General features: G+C 49.5%; 3 protein-coding genes across 6 annotated transcripts; 2 read left to right on the forward strand and 1 right to left on the reverse strand.

Moving 5' to 3' along the window:
- Window positions 1–3,264: 3,264 nt before the first annotated feature.
- On the forward strand, window positions 3,265–8,817 carry MMP19 (matrix metallopeptidase 19). Its single transcript, XM_029954567.1, has 9 exons — window positions 3,265–3,433; window positions 3,746–3,831; window positions 4,715–4,845; window positions 5,070–5,285; window positions 5,768–6,013; window positions 6,452–6,574; window positions 7,173–7,337; window positions 7,498–7,625; window positions 7,801–8,817. The coding sequence occupies exons 1-9, from the start codon at window positions 3,344–3,346 to the stop codon at window positions 8,248–8,250; spliced, it is 1,635 nt and encodes a 544-aa protein (XP_029810427.1). The 5' UTR covers window positions 3,265–3,343; the 3' UTR covers window positions 8,251–8,817.
- Window positions 8,818–8,979: 162 nt separating this feature from the next.
- Window positions 8,980–13,605, reverse strand: LOC115303982 (transmembrane protein 198-like). 4 transcript variants are annotated; one of them, XM_029953921.1, is made up of 6 exons: window positions 13,590–13,605; window positions 13,232–13,419; window positions 11,975–12,234; window positions 10,805–11,386; window positions 10,199–10,359; window positions 8,980–10,079 (listed from the first exon to the last, which is right to left on the reverse strand). In XM_029953921.1, exons 3-6 carry the CDS (start codon window positions 12,147–12,149, stop codon window positions 9,942–9,944), a joined length of 1,056 nt encoding a protein of 351 aa, XP_029809781.1. In that variant the 5' UTR covers window positions 12,150–12,234; window positions 13,232–13,419; window positions 13,590–13,605; the 3' UTR covers window positions 8,980–9,941. The 4 variants fall into 4 exon arrangements, with proteins under 4 accessions (XP_029809781.1, XP_029809782.1, XP_029809783.1 ...); XM_029953922.1 differs by lacking the exon at window positions 13,590–13,605 and having other exon boundaries at window positions 10,199–10,356; window positions 13,232–13,445; XM_029953923.1 differs by lacking the exons at window positions 11,975–12,234; window positions 13,590–13,605 and having other exon boundaries at window positions 13,232–13,445.
- Window positions 13,606–15,342: 1,737 nt separating this feature from the next.
- On the forward strand, window positions 15,343–22,377 carry DNAJC14 (DnaJ heat shock protein family (Hsp40) member C14). The gene is made up of 6 exons (XM_029954569.1): window positions 15,343–16,927; window positions 19,877–19,983; window positions 20,198–20,317; window positions 20,716–20,876; window positions 20,959–21,061; window positions 21,262–22,377. Exons 1-6 carry the CDS (start codon window positions 15,518–15,520, stop codon window positions 21,470–21,472), a joined length of 2,112 nt encoding a protein of 703 aa, XP_029810429.1. The 5' UTR covers window positions 15,343–15,517; the 3' UTR covers window positions 21,473–22,377.
- The last annotated feature ends 27 nt before the right edge of the window (window positions 22,378–22,404 follow it).

Consider the following 22,404-nt stretch of genomic DNA (forward strand, 5'->3'; position numbering starts at 1 on the left):
GCTTCTCTTGGACTTAGAGACTTCTACAAACTTTGGCCCCATAGCCCCTGATCACTAGAAAATACTCTCAGAATCTAACCTGCTTCCTCTTACTATAGTTTAAAATATTTTAATTAATAATATTTCTATGCAAACTCTTCCAGCACAATTTGTGGGCAGAGCGGGGAAGCTAATTTGCAGGAAGGGAGCAAGCAAGCCAAAGAACTCGGCAGTTCTTTCTCTCAGACTCCTGTTCTCTTTTGGGGGCAGGCAGAGCGCATGTCCTGATGCTTTGCACACATCCCCCTATCTCCCCCAGTGGGAGATGACATATTCAGAGGGAAAAAGAGCTGGGTCAGCCTGGCTCAGAGGGTGGGGGCTGGCAGAAGGGGTGGTCACCATGCCATTATGGGAAGAGTTAGTCACAGCAGTCCTTGTCCAGATGCCCCGCCTGCAGCTCCTGGCTCTGTAGGGGGCTTTTGTTTGGGTGCCTGTGGAAACTCTTGGGAGGTTGCAAACATCATCAGAGCTTGAGCCCAAGGCTCTGCTGCTTCCTAGCTGTGTGACCGGAAGTAACCTACTAGACACTCTGTTTCCTTTTCTGCAAGAAGGTGATAATGCCAGTCTGGTTGTTGAGATTTAAATGAGATAAACTATTTGGCTGGTTTTGCTATTTTACTCTAGTCTCTCCTGACTCCTTAGCGTCTAGAATGTGGTTCCATTCCTCAGGGCCTTCCAAGGCAGGCCATTGTGAGCTCCCACCTTTCATGATAATCATCATCTCACCAACACGCTGTCACTCAGCCTTAAGCGTTAGTCCTGCTCTGCTTTTTTTTTTTTTTTTTTAACTTACATGAAAGAGGAGGGAGTAGTCTGCTATCACATTCATCTCACTTCTTTCTTTCATATCCTCCCTGTCTGGCTCCTCCTCTCTCCCCTCCTCCCTCAGCTCCTGTTCCTCCTCCATTATTTTCACTATTTCTTATCGTTTTTTTCTTCCATCCCAGCCACAGTCTCTAGGGGCTGAGTCTGGGCAGGCGGAGCTAGAGCTGAACTCGGAACCACAAAGTTTCAAGTAAATGCATCAAAATGTTATAGCAGCTCTCTTCTGGGTAGAATTTACTGGTGGTTTTCTTGCTTATTCTGGTATTTTCCAAATTTGCTACATCAAGCAAAGGATAGCTTTTATTCAGAAAAAAGAGAGAGAACTTTAATCAGAAAAAAATTATAATGTTCAATTGGAACATGTCCAGCTCTAAAAAAAAAGTGGGGGTGAGGGGTGGAGGGTGGAAAGCAGGAGAGAAGGGCAAGTTTGAGAAAGAATTCTGCAGGGGGCTGAATGGGAGCTGGTTCTTAAACTCTGTCATTTCCTGGGGACATCAGCCTTGGTGATGGCCTCAGTCATGGCTTTTGTCATGCATCAGTCAGAAGCTCTCTGTCCTTCCTTGCTTGTCACTGGCCATTTGGGACTTAGTCAGCTGATTGTTACCCAGTTGAGGGTTGGATGGGTCAGGGGATCAGCATCATGAAAGGAAACAAAGAGTCAGCATCTCCCCCACCTCAATCCTGGAGTGTGTAAGGGTTCCCCTGTAGCCCCTAGGCCTCATAGCCTAGGATGTGGGGAAGGGCTGAGAATTGGGACCCTACTGAGAACATGAGTTCAGTAACCCTTTCTTATCCCTACTTCCCTGTGCATTTGAAGGACACGCAAATGTTATATAATGCATAAATGATAGTGGAACCTTTAGCAGCTCCTAAACCTTTAAAAGAACAAAACTCTGAAAGTCATCAGTGTGGTGCATGGAAAGAGTATGGGTTATGGAGTTAGCAGAGGGATTTGAATGTAGCCTAGATCGATTGGGAACTCCATGTCCTTAGTCAGGTTCCCTATCCATTCCCTCTTATGAAAAATGTCAAAAAAAAAAAAAAAAAGGCCAGAAAAATTCCTCTGTCCTAGGAGGGTTGTGAGAATTAAATGAGATAATGTATAAAAACCACCCAACAAGAAGTGTTTTTTTCTTCACAAAGTGCTTTAAAATGTACATTTTAAAGGGTGTCTGAGTGGCTCAATCAGTTAAACATCTGACTTTGGCTTAGGTCATAATCTCTCAGTTTGCAGGTTTGAGCCACCACGCTGGGCTTTGCACTGATGGTGTGGAGCCTGCTTCGGATTCTCTGTCTTCCTCTCTCTCTGCCCATCCCCCCATGCACGCACTCTCTCTCTCTCAAAAATAAAATAAAATAAAATTTTAAAATAAATAAAATGTTAAGTTTTTCACCTTCTAAACTCTGGCTTCCAACCACTCTCCTACCCCAGTTATTTGTTTGACAAAGATTCATTAAGTACCACCTGAAGCGCTGAGCTGGCCGGAAGTAGGTACTAGGGGCTCAGTGGTGAGTGAAGCAGTCCCGACCCTGGAAACCACTCAGTGAGCACAGCGACTTTTCTTAGCTCTGCACTTCTACTCAAGGCCTGCACTGTCCGTGTCCCTTGGTACTGTTTTACTCCACCCAATTCTTAGCCAGGCTTCAAAGCTTGGGTTCTTGGCGAACCTCCCCATGGTCCTATGATCCTTAGGATGGGGCCTCTCCTGCCTGGCATCCTGGTTCCCCTCATTTCGGTACTTGGGTCAGCTTTGCCCTATCTACAAGCTTACTGTGGGCAAGCTCTGGCCTTTTACTTCTTTGTGCTCTTGTTAACCCGCACCCCCACCCTGACATTACAGGCTCATGAAATGCTTGAAATAATGACTTTTTATTAAAGCAAACACAAGTAGATTCAAGAGCATTTAAATCTCCAATTTGGTCTTGGGTACAGAGAAAATGAGGCCTCGTCTCTGAAACCCGAGCACCTAAGTTGCTTCCTACCTCTTCACTGTTATTTTGTTTTGTTCCTGTCCTAGAGCAGACAGGGACCATGAAGGTTGAAGATGAGGGGTTTGCTGCCGAGGGTTCCTGGGGCACAGGAACGTCCAGCTCCAGGGAATAGGTCCCCATCCCTAGACTCAGCAGAGACTCTGCTTCTCATCCTGACGGGATGCCCACCCCCGGCACAGTATGAAGTCTTCTAGTGTTCCCATCTCCACCAGACAACCCTGTGGGGATGGGTTGGGGGCCCTTCTTGACTGAAGCTCTGTGGCCGGGCAGGGGTTAATGGAGAATTGCAACACACCTCTGGGCTGAGTCACCTCCCACTGCCACTCCCCCCAATTCCCCTCCCCTGAAGTTTTATAAAGAGGGCCAGAGACTGGAAAGTGGAAAGAACTGGAGGCAAGAGCCCCCCACCAAGCCCCGCTCCCCAGGCTCCCAGAAATCTCAGGGCAGAGGGCACAGACAGCCTCTGGAGTTCCTGCCTAGAGGGACTATGGACTGGCAGTGGCTGTGGCTGGGCTTCCTACTCCCCATGACAGTCTCAGGCCGGGCCCTGGGGCCTGCAGGGAAGGAGGCAGCAGTGGTGAGTTCCCAATCCCCCCTCTCCGGGGAAAAAGGGATCCAGGCCTAGGAAGGGATCGGGGTACTGCGCCACAGTCCCATCCAGGCCTCTGTCCTGACCTTCAGTGTGCCTCTCCCTTCCTCCCTCTACTTCATGATCTACTCTGGCCCATCTCCCACTCCTTGCCTTTGTTCCACCTGAACCCTTTCCCTAAGGTGCCTCTTCTCTAGTCCTTCCATGTCTGTCCTTGCTTGTCCTTATGGATCTGTTAGGTCACTAAGAAGATTTACCTTAAGACTAACTCCCTTTTTATTCTGCTTATCCCTATTATAGGATTACCTGTTGCAATATGGGTACCTACAGAAGCCTCTAGAAGGACCTGATGACTTCAGGCCAGAAGATATCGAGGAGGCTTTGAGGTGAGAGGTCATAAAGCACATGCCATAAAGGTCAAGGTTGCAAGGTCATTGTTCCCTCTTCTCATCTCTTCCTCTCCCCAGGCCCACTTCTGCCTGACCCAAATCCATGTCAGGGATCTAGGGAATAGGACGCTATCATAGTTAGCGTGGTGGGGCATGGAGTGAGATGGGAATTCAAAGATGAGGAGCAGTCACTGGATCTTCCTATGCTCTAAGCATCGCTCTGGAGGCTCCATTCCACATCGTATCCAACATACTATTAGTGATATCCCACATGAAGTATCATTTGTATGTAAAACTATAAGTTAAATTGAATTGGAATTGAGTTGTTGACATGATGTTACTTTTTGTGGACATTTAATTCAGCATTTATTTATATTTTGAAGTTGTCTTTTCATATTTCTTTCTGCTCTCAGTTGTGTTCAGAGTCCCTTGAAAAACCATGATGCCTGTAGTGCCTATTGGATGAAATTGTCCCACAGTAGGCTGGGCTGGGAAGGGGGCTCTAGCCCGGAGGAGAAGGCTGAGGGAGGACAGCCCCTCTGGTGGGATTAGAGGTGGGAGAGTCTCCAGAGCAGGAGGATGGGACACTTCCCCAGGAGAAGGTTAGAAAATGTGGGGGGATAGGGCTACACCTGAGGGAAACCTTACACACATGAGACTGAAGATGGGGAGGTGAAGCTGGAGGATCGCTGTTTCTGCAGAACAGGAGAAAAAGTCCTAACTATGAGGACTGGATGCTGGAGTGGCCCCGTCAGCTTCAGAGATTCTGTGCCATCCTCAGATACCACTGTGGGCAGCAGGTGGCCAGAGGGCTTTCCCCAGTCTCTAGTCATTTCAGATTCCCTTGTACTGCTGGGCCCATCATTCTCCCTCTTCTCAGAGCTTTTCAGGAAGCATCTGAGCTGCCAATCTCAGGTCAGCTGGATGATGCCACAAGGGCCCGCATGAGGCAGCCCCGTTGTGGCCTGGAGGACCCCTTCAACCAGAAGACCCTTAAATACCTCCTGCTGGGTGAGGACTGAGACCGGGAAAGGGAGGGAAAGGAGGGGTGGCATGGCTCTGGAGTCCAGGTGACATTGGGACAGCCTGGCCCAACTCAGTGTTGAATGGATGATCACCTGATGATCACCTGCCTGGAGACATAACTTTGCTGAATGAATGCCCAGACTCAGGGGAGCCCTCTGGGGCTCACAGGGGATCTGTGTTTCTAATCTATTTTCTGGTCCAATAACCAGGCCGCTGGAGAAAGAAGCACCTGACCTTCCGCATCTTGAACCTGCCTTCCACCCTCCCACCCCACACAGCCCGGGCAGCTCTGCTTCAAGCTTTCCAGTACTGGAGCAATGTGGCCCCCCTGATCTTCCGGGAGGTGCAGGCTGGCTGGGCTGACATCCGCCTCTCCTTCCATGGCCGCCAGAGCCCATACTGCTCCAATTCCTTTGATGGGCCTGGTAGGCACCAGCTCTTGGCTCCCACCTCACAGACCTCAAGAGTATCTCTGTCTCCTTGAGCCAGTGACTCTGGAACTTTAATGTTCAGTCTGCCCCCTATGCCCAACTGCACCCTACACTCTCTAACCACCTTCTAATATTCCCTCAGGGAGCAGTTGATCATCTCCCTGGGGCCTTATCAAGCCTCTTCTTTGAAGCTTATATCTTATTCCTTGGTTTAAGTTTCTCTGCTCAAGGCACACCTCAGAGAGGATTGGGCCAGAAAGAAGAGAGTGGTTGGGAAGTACAGAGACTGAGTGATGGGCATCCCACAGAGAAGTGGGTGATGACAAGGGGATCTGAAAGGAGAGAGAGAGGCATGCAGGAGACTGAATATAGATGGAATTTTAAGGGAATGGAGAGATTGGGGTTTATAACAGGCAGGGGTTACTCTAGCCTAGGAGATTCTGACCTCTTTCCTGTCTACCTTTGTCTTTGTCCAGGGAGGGTCCTGGCCCATGCTGACATCCCAGAGCTAGGCAGTGTGCACTTTGATGAAGATGAGCTCTGGACTGAGAGGACTTACCGCGGGGTGAACCTGCGCATCATTGCAGCCCATGAACTGGGCCATGCCCTGGGGCTTGGGCACTCCCGATATACCCAGGCCCTCATGGCTCCTGTCTATGCTGGTTACCGGCCCCACTTCAAGCTGCACCCGGATGATGTGGCAGGGATTCAGGCTCTCTACGGTTAGTCTTTCCCCCTCGTGATCATGAGGGTCAATGTGACCAGCATCTCTTCAGGCTTGTAGAGACAGGTCTAACCTCCCTGGTAGGAAATGACTTGGCTTCTTCTCTTCCTCTTACCCAGTTATTCAGGTGTCTTCATGTTCGGGAGCTGTTTTTCTGACCCTTCTATGTCTGATCATCCTTCCAGCCCTCTCTCCGCTTTACTCATTCTTGAGGATGAAGAATGAATATTCCAGCAAACTTCTTCCCCCTTTCTGGTGCCTCTCAACACTAAAACTTGTCTCCTTCGATATCAATATGATTTTGCCTCCTACCAAGAGAAACTTTCTAGGATTCCCTTTTCCCCTTTATACAGGGCCTCTGGGCCAAGCTTATAGATGAGTGGGGAGGTCAGGTGCTATGAGTTCTCTTCTTGAACAGCATCATGTTACCTTGCAGGCAAGAGGACCCCAGAGATAGAGGATGAAGAAGAGATGGAGCTCCCCACTGTACCACATGTACCTACAGAACCTGGTCCCATGCCAGACCCCTGCAGTGGTGAAGTGGATGCCATGATGCTGGGTAAGGCCTTTCCCTTCCAGGAAGTGGGCAGTGGTGGCAGCCTGCTGACTCGAGACCTGGACAAGTGGGAATGATATGGAACCTCAGCATGAGCAACAGAGGTTAGATACCCAGCAGAAGTTAGTGGCCATGGAAGAAGGCATGTGGCATGGGGAGGGAGGCTTCAGAGCCAAATTAAAAGTGGGTTAGGTGGGCATTTACCTCTGTTGCCTCCCTATAAGGACCACTAACACATATCCGGTAATACAGCAAGATGGAGAAAACTATATTTACTGGAATGTCTATTAGAGAGGGTATTATATGTGCAGGGAAGGACAGACAACTTGGAAGCTATTGGAATGGGAGGTAAGGAGCCCAAAGGGGAGCAGCTATTTGCAGGGCTTTAGTTTTATTGAGTGAATCAGAGCTAAATTGCTCTGAACAACAGAGGCTGAACACGGAGTCTTCCTTCTCTGCCCTAATCTTCTCTCTGAATTAATGTTGAATTTCTGAGGAACCAGCCTGTGGGATAAGGGCAAACTATCAGCTTGTCGGAGGTATCCACAAGTCTTTATTTGGCCCATGTCTTTTTGACTTGTTGACACACTTTTGCTCTCAGGGCCCCGAGGGAAGACTTATGCCTTCAAGGGAAACTATGTGTGGACTGTGACAGATTCAGGACTGGGTCCCTTGTTCCAAGTGTCTGCCCTTTGGGAGGGGCTCCCAGGAAACCTAGATGCTGCTGTCTACTCTCCTCGAACACAATGGATTCACTTCTTTAAGGGTAAACGGACTAGTTTACAGTGTGTTACCTGAGGAAGGCCTACCATTAAAGAAGCCATAAAAGGGAGGGAGAGATGAGAAGTTCCTGGGAGGGTGGAACAGGAGAACCAAAAGCCATCACCTGAAGACAGATAACTTGTTCTTTCCTTACACGCTCTCAGGAGACAAGGTGTGGCGCTATATTAACTTCAAGATGTCTCCTGGCTTCCCCAAGAGGCTGAATAGGGTGGACCCCAACCTGGATGCAGCTTTCTATTGGCCTTTCAACCAAAAGGTGTTCCTCTTTAAGGTATAAAGTTCAAAGCAAGGGCAAATCCCTTCTTAGGAGGGGAGGGCTACCTCACACTGAGAAGCCAACTTGCTCTTGAAGGGAGATCATCTGCAGCTGATATGGGCTGGAGGTAGACCTCTGGGGATCCTTAAGCTCTCTCCTCATCCTCTTCTCTTCCCCACCCCTCATCTAGGGCTCCGGGTACTGGCAGTGGGACGAGCTGGCCCGTACTGACTTCAGCCACTACCCTAAACCAATCAAGGGATTGTTTACAGGAGTGCCAGACCGGCCCTCAGCTGCTATGGGTTGGCGGGATGGCCATGTCTACTTCTTCAAGGGTAAACAGTACTGGCGCCTCAACCGGCAGCTTCGGGTAGAGAAAGGCTATCCCAGAGATACCGCCCATAATTGGATGCACTGCCGTCCCCAGACCTCAGACAGTACCCCATTCGGTGGGAGCACCACTCCTTCAGGCACTGGCAACTCAGCCATAGCAACAGTCTTGGATACCACTTCCTCAGCCATAGTTACCACCTTGAACACTATCCACTCACCCAGAGACCCAGTCTTGGATGTCATCCCCTCAGCCACAGTCTCCACTACCCTTTCATTCCCTGGTAATGTCACCCTACCAGGGGCCTAAGATGTGAATCAAATGTCTACTCACTAGGCAGGAGGGCTGCAGCAGGGGCATGCTGTCAACTTCAGGCCTCTAAATATCCCAGCTCTAGCCACCGCTCCTCTGTGCTCTTTCCCTCCTGGGCAGGGACTCCCTAACTCTGGGTCAGTCCCCGACTCTATACAGTTTTTTGTCCATCCTTGACATCACTTCCAGCTGGCTTATCTATTCTCTGGAAGACAGTGGTAGAAGGAAGGCATCACTCAGGCCCTTGGTTGACAGGTGGCAAAGCTGGGAAGCTAAATGCCTGGGTTCTGTTCTTCCTAGATAAAGTGCAAGGAAACAGCACGGCCATTAAAATGAGCAAGGGCTTTGGAACCCTTGAGAAACACATTTACTTGCTGATGACTTTGGGCAAGTTAATTAACCTCATTGAGCCTAAGATTCACCATCTGCCAAATAAGGTTGACACCAATCCTGCAGGGTTACTGCATTAAATTTTGAAATACTTCATCTGTTATGGCACAGTGTCTGGCACATTTGTGCTTAATAAAGGCTAACTCCATGTTCATTAGGGAGGACTGAACAGTTCTTCCTCTGGCTGTGTGTGTGTATGTGTAGCTGTGTGTACAGTAGTCCAATCTGATAAGGGTAGCTTTATCAGATCTTTAGGGGACAGAGGACCTATCAGTCTGGCTCACTGGGGATGCAAAGAAAGAAAAGAACAGCAACAGCAGAGGCTGGACTTCCTGGTTCAGTGTTCAATGCCATTTTATTCACGTGCTCCTACATTCTTCTTCCCTCCCATCCTAGTTTTGTTGCCCAGGGGAGGAATATATCTTTCTTCGTGCTGTCTGGGGAACCAGGAAACAGACTCTGAGCAGGCGAATCAGAGGAGGGGACAATTAGAATGGGTTAGTTGGTGGGACAAAGTTCTAGTTAAGGAGATTAGCATCACCTACAATGAGAAGCAGAGAAGGCACTTGTCTCCTGTGCAGCCTTCAAGACCAGGCTACTTTGGGCAAAAGGGCAAGACTGTGGCATGTGGGCCAATGCTTTCTCCTTGGGGCAAGTAGCCAGATTTTGGGGGAGGCCAAGGGCTGTGCCATGCATTGCCCCGTGGTCTTCCCTACATTAAGGAGGGAAAGGAAAGCACCATGGAGGACAGTACTCCCAACTGAGGTAGGAGAAGGAGGCTTGAGCCCATGGGATTCAAGAGGAAAGGCTAACCAGGAAGCCAACTACCCTTTAATGAGAGGGGCCTAGGGATTAGGTGATCTGAGAGCTCCTCTGTGGCCTACTCCCATCAAAAAGCTGTCAAGTGCTTTAGGGGGGGCTTCCTGATTTTCAATAGGTCCTAAAATAACAACCCCCTCATTTTACCATTGTGAGATACACCAAGGCAAGTATATAAGAGGCTATTTGGGCTAGGGCCCTCCTTGGTTTGGAGGGAATTAGGAAATCAGTTACTTTAGGGACCAGGGCACCTCTATTATTGGATAGAGGTAGGTTCTCATACTTCCATTCTTCTCCCCTCCCCACAAGATTCTCCTTTATCTGCCTCTGAAACATATCCCCACAGAGTTGGTCTGGGTTGGAGTACAGATTCTATGCCCAATCTGAGAGGTGGGGAAGTTTGTGTGTGGGCTCAGGCCTTGCACATTTGGGTGTTCCCAGGCCCTTGCTGGGGTAGAAGCCTCAGTGGAGGTTTAGGCTCAGGTCTGGGCAGAACCAGAAGGTGTGGTGAGGGGTACAGTGGAACCACAGTCAGAATCCAAGTCCAGGACGGTGTGAGGGGCCGTGGCCTGGGTGCCTGGTCCCAGTTGGCGCTCTCGAAGGCTCTGGAGATAACTCTGGAGAGGCATAGGGCAGAGAGGGCAGAAGGAAGGGCCTAGGTCAGAGCCCCCCTCCCACCCTGACCATCCTGAGTGCCCTCTGCCCCATCCCCACGTGTGCCCATCCTCTCACTCACAGGAGCCAGACTATCAGCGGGGCTCCGGCTGTTGTGGGGGAGCTGGCGCCGGAAGCTGCCCTCACAGAGCCCCACCCCAGGGGATGTCTGGTGCCACTTGGCCTCTTGCTGACGGATCCGAAGGAGTTGAAGATGCCTTCGCTGGTGGCTCAAGACCACTGCTTGGGAGGGGGCAATACAGACTCAGAGAGGCCTCTTTAGACCCTGAATCCCACCCCCAAACATACTCACCCTCTAGAGAAACCCATTTGTTCTCCCTATTCTGGCTCTCTCAAACCTCATCTCCCCCCTGGTTATTCTAAAAGAAACTCTTCTTTGGAATCCTCCTACACTTTTCTCCTGGACCTCCCTGAGATATTCCTTTCTTTCTATAACAGTCCCCAGTAACTAACTCTTTCTTGTTCCCTTTCACAATTTTTCCTCATTCTCACCCAGACCCTTGGCTCCTCCAACTTTAACTTTCTTTCAGTGCCCTGCCCCCTTCACCTTAGACACCTCCACCCGCTTCCCTCAAGTGTTTTTTCCCCCTTCCCTCCCGTCAAGTCTGGGAACTGGGGACATGAGAAGGCACAGGTTGGCTGCTTCTGTACCATGGCACTAACTCACCATTGGCGTGGCCTCCATGTTCCTCATCCATGAGCTTCCACTGGGCCAGGGCCCCAAGGGCCCCCAGAGCTGGCCAGGTGCCCAGCAAGACCCAGCTATACCAGCAGAGAGGAGGCAAGGCTGGAAGTGCCTGCAAGCGTTGGCCCAGCCGACTGCCCAGTGCCAGCCCCTCTAGGAAGTAGTCAGCACAGGCCACCAGCACCGCAGCACCCAGCAGGGCCGTGCCCAGAACTGTGAATGGACGTGGCCACCGAAGCGTGAGCAGGGCTCCCAGCAGTGCCAGCCCCACCAGCCCCCCAGCTGGCACCCAGGCTGAAGGTGGTTGGTAGATGGGCTCTGTGCCCAGCAGGGCCCCGGCACCCAGGGTTAGGCCTAGCAGGAGACCAGTCAGGAAGAGCCCAACGCTGCGAACCAACATGGTGACCAGGCCACAGAGGAGTCCGATGCCCAGCGCAATGCCCGCGCTCACCTCCAGGCTCAGCTGTGTCTCTAGCACTCGCTCCTTGTGGCACAGCAGGAAGATCACCAGAGCTCCTGACAGCAGGCCCGAGAGAAACATTACTGCCTTGAAGCAGCGGTAGCCTGGGAAGGGAGGCAGGAGGCACTAAGAGACATAAAAGGGTCATCTACAGGGATGGCTCTGATGAATTAGAAGGGAGAGGAGTGGCTAACGAGGGGCAGAAGACAGGAGCATCAACTCAGGGACCACAAGGCAAGGGGTAGAAAGGGAACATCTCAGGGAGAGCAGGGACCTTTCAAAACCTGTGAGGGGGTGGGAGGAAAAATTAAGGAGGTAAAATGGATATGTTGAGGGGAATAAATATAGAAAGAAGGTTTAGTCCTTCCAGGGATGGCAGAAGGAATCAGCCCAGGCTGATTCAGGTTATTGGGGAAGGGTTGAACAAGGCTTAAACATGAAGGATAATGTAGGAATGGAGTTTTGAGGTAGGAGGAAAGGGGGAAGCAAGTGATAGGGGTCAGAGTTAGGGGGCATGGATGTTGGGGGGCATGGACAAGAAGAGCTGGTGAGACCAGCAGGGGCTACACTGAAGGTAGGCATCCCCTGAGAGAGAAGTAGAGATAGCCTAGGAGCAAAGGAGAAAGTTCTCATCATCCTTGAGGGTGAGAGTCTTGGGCAGCTGCCCCCCAGAATCTTGGCCCTTCCCTCACCGAAGCAGCAGTAGATGATTCCAAAGCAGCAGCAAAGAGCACACACCAGGGCAGGTGCCAGTTCAGGATTGTCCTGGGGTTCCAAGACACATCTTGGGTCTGGAGGCTCTGGGAGTTGTTGATTAAAGGGCCTGGGGTCAGAGGTCATGGCCAGGGGCAGCAAGGCTTCCTCCATGGCCGAAGAAAAGGTGATCACAGAGGGGAAGGTCAGTGTCAGCTCCTCTCATCCATCCATGAATGTCTTGAGGGGGTTGGGAAACCTGCAAGGGGGTAGGGGGCAGGAACTCAGATGCCCATAAATCTTGAGTTCTATACCTCTACTTCTTAGGAAGAAAGGCCTGTTTCAGGAGGGAGCATGGCCTTGTTGGGGTAACTGAAAAAACCTACAAGGGGAGCCAGCTGTCTCTTTACTAACTTCTGAAACAAGGACACTAAATGAAACTTAAACTAAAATCTTACAAGGTAATGAGACTTTGTTCCCTAGCTTTCCGGGGTAGGAAGAGTCAGAAGTCCTAAGTGGGTAGAAGGAGGGGCCCAAGGGCATTAGTGGGACTGGGCACTGAAGGTTCAACAGCCTGTTCAAGCTAAAAACAAAGTTTGCCCAATCTGCAGCTGGGACTCAGGATGACCCCATTGGACTGGGAAAGGTGGGGTTAACTCAGGGGTGGAGGTGAATGAGGAGAGAATGAGCCATAGTGGGGTCTCTGGACAGCTGCTCCAACCCCACGGAAGGAAGAGGGGAAAAAAAAAGAAACAGATACCAAAAGAGTTTGGGACAGGAATCAAGTAGTCTCCACACTTTGTCAAGGTTCTGAAGCCTCGGCTTCATGGGGAGATGGAGTTAGTTGGGGGAAGGGGCATCCGGCCACAGTCCAATTCCCATGGTCCCTCTTGGACTAAGCAGGCACCTTGCCCACAGACATCTCACATCCTGGTAGCCTCTTGCTCCTCCCCTCAGGACACTGGTGGGACTTTTCTTAACCCATTTCCCGCCCCCTTCCCCAGGAGTGTCGGGGTTGCCAGTGGGATTTGAATTCAGTTCTTAAAAGAACACCAAGGAAGAGCTGATATTGGGGGCACTGTGGGAATGGGGAAGGGCGGATGCAGGCACTTTCATCTGTCTTCTTTTGGACATCAAGATCCTAACAGGCTGGAGGGTTGGCGTGGGGAATCCCTGGGGCTCCGCACCTCGATCCGCTTGGAAGTCTAGGGACCCTAAATAAGGAGAGGGTTGGGGAAAGAGTGTTAACTACTCACCACCCTGCCAGGGCTCAGGAGAGGACGGGGTAGAAATGCTTCCCTAACCCCCCTGCTGCATCCTTGCCAGGAGGTCCTAGGCGTCGGGGCGGCTGTCGGGCGTGGGCACCCCCAGAGCCACTCTGTTTGCTGCTCCCCTAAACTCTTGCAAGTCGTAGCCCAAGCCCTGAGAGCTAAATGCAATCAGCCTAGGGGGTGGAGGAAGGGGACAGGGTGTGTGTGTTGGGGGGGTGACATCACGGGGCGGGCCCCTCCAAGTCTTTTCCCTATGTGTGTAGGGGGAACCCAGTTTTCCCACTGCTCTAGATTGAGACCAGAGACCCCCCCCAACCATAGCAGGAAAGGGTTTTGGGGGCACCTCACGAAGGTGAGGAAAAGATCTCTGAATACTTAGACGATAACTCGACAACTAGAAGCTCTCAAAGACCCAACTGGGGTCCCAGCACCCCCCTAGTCCCGGCTTGGTTTCTTCCACTTCCCAGAGAATTGGAGTATTGTCTTCTGGAGAACCTGGTGGTCGAGATCGGGGACCGGGGAAGGGGCTTTTACAGGACTCGGGGTGCCGGCGAGGGGCTCATGGGCGGAAAGACTTGCGGAGCAAGGGTCTGGAAGGGGGACTAACGAGAGAGGCGTGTGCAGAGGAGGGGACAGGCAGAGAGGGGACCGGAGCCTGGTCTGCGTGGGGGCGGGGGCGCGTGTCGACGTCGACCGAGAGCAGCTCGGTATGCAAATGAGACGCAAAGCAGCATGCTGATGAGTGCAGTGATTTTTGGAACTCCGCTCGGGTCCTAAGCCCAGCGGAGCTACGCTCTGGTCGCCTGGAACCTATCCGTGACTGTGCCTGGGAGCTGCGTCCTGAGGGGTGGGTCTGGACTTTGGGAGCTGTAGTTATACCGGGCAGTTTGCCAGCTGGGTCTGGCGCTGGGGAGGCCGAGGATTGCTGGGAAAGAAGGGGCAGTTCAGGGGGACCAGGGTGGGGGCTAGCCCGGAGCGTCCTCCTCTCTGCAGCACCTCCGCAGGATACAAAAGGTCCTCTGTCCTCGCTACAGGCAGCAGGGAAAGGATCGGGGCGGTGGCTCCTCTACGCTGCCTGGTTGTCTGCAAAGGAAACAGACGTGGCTCGGTGGCTATCCTCTATCTCCCTGTCTCGACAAAGCCCAAGAATACAGCCAGAGGAACCCTGAAAATCCGCCCCCAGTCCGCAGGCACAGCTGCAGCGCCAACCAGCGGTGCAGCCAGCGGGGATAGGACTCCAGCACGCGGAGCGCGGCTGCCGAGAGCCCTTTAAGGGGCGGGGCCAGAGTTCCCCAGGACTGCCTCCTCCGACTTGACTCAACGCTTGCTGGACTGGCTCGCGCCTCCGCCAACCGCCTTTTCGCTTCCTTCCCGTCTCTTCCCTTGTGACCCCGGAAGTGGAAGTAAGCGTAGGTCGGTGGCCACGGCGGGGACGGAAGGAGGAAGCAGAGCGTGAGCTGGAGGCGGAGCCGGGGGAGCTGCTCTCGTAGCTCCCTCTGGCTCTAGGCCTAGCTGCTCGAGGGGGAGGAGTTACCGCAGCTCTTCCGAAACGTTACCTTTGCCCCCTCTACCCAGCTCAAGGGTTTCCTGGCTGTCTTTCTTAGGGGCAGCCCTAAGCTCTGCCCCCAGGTTTTCCTTAGGAGCCGCGCGGTCCGGGGCAGCCTGCGGCCCACCGTTCCAGTCGTCTTTCACTTTTCCCCCGCGACGAGTGACCCTAGGACCACACCCTTTGTGGTACCTCCCTCTTTCCCAAATTCTAGTTTGTAGCTTTCTGGAGAAGAAAAACTAAGAGGATTTGGAGGAGGGGAGGGAGCATGGTTGTAGTTAATGTAGTATTGACTTATTGCTGGGGATAACGAACGCTCCAGAAGAATTTGAGAAAACAAGGGAGGTGGGTGCATTAATTATACCCCCAATTTAAGATTATTAAACCCCTCTCTTTGTTTCCTATAATTTAAACATTTTGTTTTTCTGTTTTATTTATTTTTGAGAGACAGAGACAGCACAAGCAGGGGAGGGTCAGAGAGAGGGAGACACAGAATCTGAAACAGGCTCCAGGCTCTGAGCAAGCTGTCAGCACAGAGACCGACGCGGGGCTCAAACCCACAAACCGTGAGATCATGACCTGAGCCGAAGCTGGACGCTTAACCGACTGAGCCACCCAGATGCCCGTTTCCTATACTTGATCATCCCCATCTTGATACCTTTGTTACAGGCCTCAGAACTTCTCATGATGGCTGTGACCTAAAATCCCCAGGAAGCCCTGGGGTCATGGCCCAGAAGCACCCCGAAGAAAGAGGGTTGTGTGGAGCCCACCACAGTGGTGGTGCCTCCCTCAGGACTTTAGGATCCTCTGTGGACGCTGAAATACTTTCATTCTCAGGACTCAGGGACTCAGCGCGCCCTGCTCCTAATGGTACCCGCTGCCTCACAAAGCACTCTAGTTCTAAGTACGCACAGCCCCCAAACCCAGCCCACTGGGCAGATCCAAGCCATGGCCCCCCAAGGGGTCCAGGACCTCCTAGGAATGGAGAGGACCCTGATCAGAGTGAGGCATCTTCAGAGGAAGAGTCAGGAGTGGACCAGGAACTCTCAAGAGAGAATGAGGCTGGGTACCAGGAAGATGGGAACCCTTTTTTTCTTTCCATTCCATCTGCTTGCAACTGCCAGGGAACCCCTGGAATCCCTGAAGGGCCTTACTCTGAGGGAGGAGATAGCTCTTCTAGCAACTTTTGCCACCATTGTACCGCTCCAGTTTTGGGGGAAGATGAAGAGTTGGAAGAGGAATATGATGATGAGGAACCTCTTAAATTCCCCAGTGATTTTTCACGTGTGCCCAGTGGAAAGAAACCACCCCGGAGACAGCGGCACCGCATTCCAGCCAAGGAGGATACTCGAAAAGATGGACGCAGAGATCCCAGGTCCCCTGGCCGACATAGGCTGGGCCGGAAACGTAATCATGCAGATAAGCGCAGAGGCCTGGGATTATGGGGAGCAGAGGAACTGTGTCAGCTTGGACAGGCAGGCTTCTGGTGGCTGATTGAACTGCTGGTATTGGTGGGAGAGTATGTGGAAACTTGTGGCCATCTCATCTATGCATGCAGGCAGCTGAAAGGCAGTGATCTGGACCTTTTTCGAGTCTGGGCGGTCATCTGGGCAGGGCGTCTGGGGGGCTTGGCCCAGGTGATATTCCAATTCCTGAGCCAAGGATGTTGCTATGGGGCAGGGCTGTTAAGCCGTTTTCTTAGGCTACTGGGCGCTTTGCTCCTCCTGGCTCTGGCCCTCTTGTTGGGCTGTCTACAGTTGGGCTGGCGGTTTCTAGTAGGACTGGGTGACAGGTTAGGCTGGAGGGGTAAAGCCACTTGGCTCTTGTCTTGGCAGGATTTTCCCACTCTGCAGCGCTGCCTGATTCTGCTGAGAGATAGCAGGCCATGGCAACAGTTGGTAAAAATGTTTCAGTGGGGTTGGCTGGACTTGCCTTGGGTCAAGCCAAGGACTGACAGGCAGGGGAATGCACCTATAGCTGGCGGTCGCTACTGCCTGCCTGAAGAAGAAGTGGCTCGACTCTTGACCATGGCTGGGGTTCCTGAGGATGAGTTAAACCCTTTCCATGTGTTGGGGGTTGAAGCCACAGCATCAGATATTGAACTGAAGAAGGCCTATAGGCAACTGGCGGTGATGGTGAGTATTCTTCTCTTCTGTTTCCTTTTCTTCTTCTGTTAAATTTTATTTTCTATTTCAATTTTAGGGAGAGTAGACTAAGGCAGAGAGAGGCAGAGTAAAAAGTCAACTTGAAGCTGGAGGAACCTTAATTCTTAGGAAACAGTCATTAAGACTTTTTCCCCTTCACTTTGGTTCCCTTCACTTTAAGTTTTTTGTCATGAGACTCTTTTTTTTTAATTTTTAAAATGTTTATTTTTAAGAGAAAAAGAAACAGTATGAGCAGAGGAGAGGGAGGGAAGGAAAGAGAGAGAGAGAGAATGAAATGAGAATGAATGAATCTGAAGCAGGCTCTAGGCTCTGAGCTGTCAGCACGGAGCCTGACATGGGCCTCGAACTCAGGAGCTGTGAGAGCATGACTTGAGCTGAAGTTGGACACTTAACTAAGATTCTTTTAAGTATTTTTTTAAAATGTTTTTATTTATTTTTGAGAGAGAGAGAGAGAGAGACAGTGTGAGCAGGGGAGGGTCAGAGAGAGAAGGAGTCACAGGATCTGAAGACAGGCGCCAGGCTCTGAGCTAGCTGTCAGCACAGAGCCCAACGTGGGGCCCGAATCCACGAACCGTGTGATAATGACCTGAGCTAAAGTCGGACACTTAACCCACTGAGCCACTCAGGCGCCCCACCCTATGAGATTCTTAATAAAAAGAAATGAACCTATTGTATCAATGTAGGACCACTCACCCTGGAATTTCCAGGTGAAGTCCCTCTAACTAAGATGGAGAAGAGGCCTAGTCAGAAAGCCTGTGAATTCCTCTACCATGAACAAATGAGGGTTTTTTGAACATGGGGAAATCAGGCCATTTGTCCCAGAGAGGCAAGTGTGGACCTAGTGTGGGAAGGTTTAGGAAATTCATGTGATTATTCCAGGACCAGGTGAAAGAAAACAAGGTATTTCAAGACCAGCAGTGTAGAGTGGGAAAAGGAAAGAGAATGGAACATAAACTATAGAGAGGCATGTGCATGTGTATGTCATATGTGAAGATATGGTTGTCTGTTTTTTTATTACTATCTTTATTGTTTATTTGAGAGAGAGAGAGAGAGAGACCTTGAGCAGGTGATGGGCAGTGAGAGAGGGGGAGAGCAAATCCCAAGCAGTCTCCACACTGTCGGTGCAGAGCCCAATGCAGGTCTTGATCTCACCAACTGTGAGATCTTATGACCTGAACTGAAACCAAGAGTCCGACACTTAACCGACTGAGCCACCCATACATCCTTGCTTTTTTTTTTTCTTAAGATTTTGTTTTTAAGTAATCTCTACACCCAATTTGGGGCTTGAACCTATAACCCTGAGGTCAAGAACCACATTTGCCCTAATGATTGAGCAGGCTAGGCACCCCAAGATACAGTTGCTTTTATTGATAGGGGTCATAGTACAGATGGCAGTTGTGATACACCATATGCCTGAGAGAAATGGTTTAATACAAACATGCGATCTAATTGCTATAGTAGATATTAGGTTGTTATTTTTAGATGTGATTATTATTGCTATTTCTGTAAGTTAAACTATATTATGAATATAAGTAATGTGTGTAGATTCCATTGGAGGCCTGTTTGAGTGTATGGAACTGGATAGGTAAAATATCACAGTGCGTAAATTACCTCAATGACTGCATGACACCAAAGAAGAATGGGTAGCCAAGGTGTTCATTAACTGTTCAAGACACGGTAATGTACCAGGTCTGTAATTTAGCACAGGACTAAATTAGTTTGGTGGGAAATTCATGCCCATTAGTGGATAGACAGGGGCATATTCTTAAGAGTGGGGAATGACAGCTTACACTCAGTTTGATACTAGTAGTAGAGCTCTTTTCACCCTCTCATGTCTTTGTATTTTTTAAGTTTTTCTTATTTTTATTTTTTGAGGGAGAGAGCACACACAAGCAGGGGAGAGACAGAGAATCCTAAGCAGGCTCATAGGGCTTGATCCCACGACCATGAGACCAAGACCAAGAGTCGGCTGCTCAACCCAACCCACTGAGCCACCCAAGTGCCTCTCCTTTCATGTCTTTTAGCAGATGTCCTTTCTTGAGGAATATCATTCTTATAAAAATTCTCATTTTCAATTTGCTTCCTTCGAGTAGAGAAGGAAGTTAAGTTCCCCAATCCCTCAACACACCTGTAACACATGTAGGAATTCTCCCTTGTTCTGGGCCAGCATCTGTGGACTTATTTTACAGAACCTCTCATTGTCTTTATTAGGCCCCAGAGTGACCATGACTAAAAGGCCATTCTAGCAGTTTGGGTATGTGGTGGATATAGCAGCATTCTATTTAATTGGCATCATCACTAGCTTTATTCTGTACTTTTGGAAAATCAAGAAGCTGTAGAAGGTAAGGATGCTATTTGTCCTAGAGAAAAGTCTGAAAAGTGGGAAAAAGCCTGTGAGGATCACAATATGCTACATTTCATTTCTGGGACAGAAAGGCAAACTGCTGTAGGAAGTATTTAAGAATTTTCTAGTTAGAGAAGAATGAGTTTGAGGATGTAATATCTTTGGAACTCTTACTTTTTGATTGACAGTAAAGTCAAAATGTGAGGGCTTAGTATGTGTATACCAAGTAGGGTGACCAACCATCCCTGCTTGCCTGGGATTGAGGGTTTCCTGATATGTGAACTTTCAGTGCTAAAATTGGGACAGTCCCAAGCACACTGAGATGGTGGATCACCCTAGTGCCAGATTCTATACTATGTATGCCATGTGTATTCTCATTTGTTACTCCCAATAATCCATGATAGATATAATATTGTAGGTCATATAGCTAATAGTGACAGAGCTGGGTCTTGATCCCATTAACTGTCTTCAGAGCCAGAGCAGTTACTCCTTTAGCTATATTGACTCTACAAAAGGGTGGTCAAAGATGGGGAGAGAGTTGGAATGGATTTGTGAGGAAATCTTTGTCTTGGTAGGTACATCCTGACAAAAATCATCATCCCCGGGCTGAGGAGGCCTTCAAGGTTTTGCGGGCAGCTTGGGACATTGTTAGCAACCCTGAAAGGCGGAAGGAATATGAAATGTAAGTGGGAAATGGGAAATTGTCAGACGGGTGGGGTAAATGAGTAATCTTCAATAGTAGAAGTCCTTGGACTTGTGGATGGAGGATGCTCTCTGAGGTGGAAGGAATTGGCCTTATCTTTCTAGCTGGCCAGCGGCCTCAAGAGGATAAAAGATTCATCTCCCTTTGTCCCTTGCTGGATACCCTCTCATTTACAAAGGCTTTCTTCTTTTAGGAAACGAATGGCAGAGAATGAGCTGAGCCGGTCAGTGAATGAGTTTCTGTCTAAGCTTCAGGATGACCTCAAAGAGGCAATGAATACCATGATGTGCAGCCGATGCCAGGGAAAGCATAGGTATGAACTAGGACAGGAATGGGACAGTTACAGCTTAGGGATTGAGTAGTCAAAGACTTCTTTGTGAGTATTACTGGTAGTTGGGGGATACAGATGATGAGTAAAAAGACCCCGAGGTTTCTCCTTTTGCCATCATATCAAGAGACTGGGGATTTGAATTAGCAATAAGAATAAAAGATAGTTATTTTTAGTTTAAGAAGGTTGAGGGTAAGGGTGTTTGTATGCATATGTTACAACCAAGTGGAGATAATTTTAGATGTTTCAGCCATCTTTGTTAATAATGATGATATTATACACTTGATCTTAGCCAAAAGGAGTGAGTGATTACAATGATGATACCAAAGCAACACCATAGGCTTGACAAATTATTAAGAAATTGTCTTTTTGTTGGGTTGTAGGAGGTTTGAAATGGACCGGGAACCTAAGAGTGCCAGATACTGTGCTGAGTGTAATAGACTGCATCCTGCTGAGGAAGGAGACTTTTGGGCAGAATCAAGCATGTTGGGCCTCAAGATCACCTATTTTGCATTAATGGATGGAAAGGTGTATGACATCACAGGTATACTTCTGTTCTCTAGAAATACGAGCTTATGTATATTCAAAACTGTAATGTTTTGGCTAATTACTTCTCATGTTTGCAGAGTGGGCTGGATGCCAGCGTGTGGGAATCTCCCCAGATACCCATAGAGTCCCCTATCACATCTCATTTGGTTCTCGGATTCCAGGCACCACTGGGCGGCAGAGGTAAGTGTTATTTCTTTCAACAATCTACCTACTATACTAGTTCTGAATATGATTTCAGATGACATGCTGTTTAGGACACCTAGGTGTCTCTCACCCTTAAGAAGTCTGGCAGCTGACTTAGTATATCTTTAACTTAGGTTTAAACAGGTAATTATAACTCAGTATTTCTTGCCTCATTATGTTTTCTATTGTCCTCTCAGAGCAGCCCCAGAAGCCCCTCCTGCCGACCTTCAGGATTTCTTGAGCAGGATTTTCCAAGTACCCCCAGGCCAGATGTCCAATGGGAACTTCTTTGCAGCTCCTCAGCCTGGCCCTGGGGCCACTGCAGCCTCTAAGCCCAACAGCACCGTACCCAAAGGAGAAGCCAAACCGAAGCGGCGGAAGAAAGTGAGGAGGCCCTTCCAACGTTGACATCCCCTTCTCTTTCCTCAGATCAATGTCAGGGAGTCAAAAGGGCTGTGTATAGCACAGGATGGAGTTTCGATTTGTTTATTTTCAAATATTGAAAAAGGGAAAATTTTAAGTTTAAATTGTTCACTTAGTATCTGTAGGAAGCCCCGGAACCACTCTCCCTCCTCCACCAGCACCTAGGAACTGAATCTTGTCTTTTGACAATACCAAAGAAATAGGGGGTGGCTAGAGCAAAGAACCTAGAGCCTGGATCTGGGCTGGACAGTATCTCCCATGGTAGCATGGGAACTACGTATTTCCCTGGGGTCTTTATGCCTTTGTCTTTTGCTTCTAGAGCAGATGACACTTTCCCCCTCTCTTTTAAAACTTTAAGTCTCTTATTTCCTGACCCATTTCAGGAGGGAGCCTCCTCCTTTACCCCAACACACTACTTAAAAGACAGAACAAGAAAGCATGTAGCCCTAATTATTGGAGATTATACACAGAGTTCAGAGAGTGAGAACTCTAAATTTTTCCTCTGACATTCACCTTGTGGGTAATCACCCAACTTCATGCTTGTTGCTGCAGGGATGGCCAAAACTAATGATTTTTAAAAAGCAGACTCATGCCCTCTGCCCTTGGGTAAGAGGGAAGGAAAAAGGGGCTCCAAGCAGCCCCTTTATGATCCAAGGGTTTGTATTTTTTTAAGTTTGTTCATATTTGTATGTACGTATCTATTTAAAGCCAGGGGATTATCTTTCTATAAATATATAACTGGCAACCTGTATCATCCCTTTCTTTGCCCATGTAGCAGAGCCCTTTTTCTCACTTGAGAATCCTTTCCCTACTAAATCTTAGCTGAGAGTAAAGGGGCACCTCCTACTGGACCAAGGGAGAGGGGATAAAAAAATACCTTGGAGAAGTTTTATATAGTAAGTTACTATTCCTTGTTT

This window comes from Suricata suricatta, chromosome 10 (genome assembly GCF_006229205.1).
Source record: "Suricata suricatta isolate VVHF042 chromosome 10, meerkat_22Aug2017_6uvM2_HiC, whole genome shotgun sequence".
In the NCBI taxonomy this organism is placed as follows: Eukaryota; Metazoa; Chordata; class Mammalia; order Carnivora; family Herpestidae; genus Suricata; species Suricata suricatta.

Coding starts and splice junctions, on each gene's coding strand:
- LOC115303982 (XM_029953921.1), bottom strand. CDS start 12,149: ATGGAGGAAGCCTTGCTGCCCCTGGCCATGACCTCTGACCCCAGGCCC. Junction 11,387..11,974: donor AATCATCTACTGCTGCTTCG/GTGAGGGAAGGG, acceptor CTCCCTTCCCAG/GCTACCGCTGCTTCAAGGCA. Junction 10,360..10,804: donor ACATGGAGGCCACGCCAATG/GTGAGTTAGTGC, acceptor CCCCCTCCCAAG/CAGTGGTCTTGAGCCACCAG.
- MMP19 (XM_029954567.1), top strand. CDS start 3,344: ATGGACTGGCAGTGGCTGTGGCTGGGCTTCCTACTCCCCATGACAGTC. Junction 3,434..3,745: donor CAGGGAAGGAGGCAGCAGTG/GTGAGTTCCCAA, acceptor TCCCTATTATAG/GATTACCTGTTGCAATATGG. Junction 7,626..7,800: donor AAAAGGTGTTCCTCTTTAAG/GTATAAAGTTCA, acceptor CCCCTCATCTAG/GGCTCCGGGTACTGGCAGTG.
- DNAJC14 (XM_029954569.1), top strand. CDS start 15,518: ATGGCCCAGAAGCACCCCGAAGAAAGAGGGTTGTGTGGAGCCCACCAC. Junction 16,928..19,876: donor ATAGGCAACTGGCGGTGATG/GTGAGTATTCTT, acceptor TTGTCTTGGTAG/GTACATCCTGACAAAAATCA. Junction 20,877..20,958: donor AAAGGTGTATGACATCACAG/GTATACTTCTGT, acceptor TCATGTTTGCAG/AGTGGGCTGGATGCCAGCGT.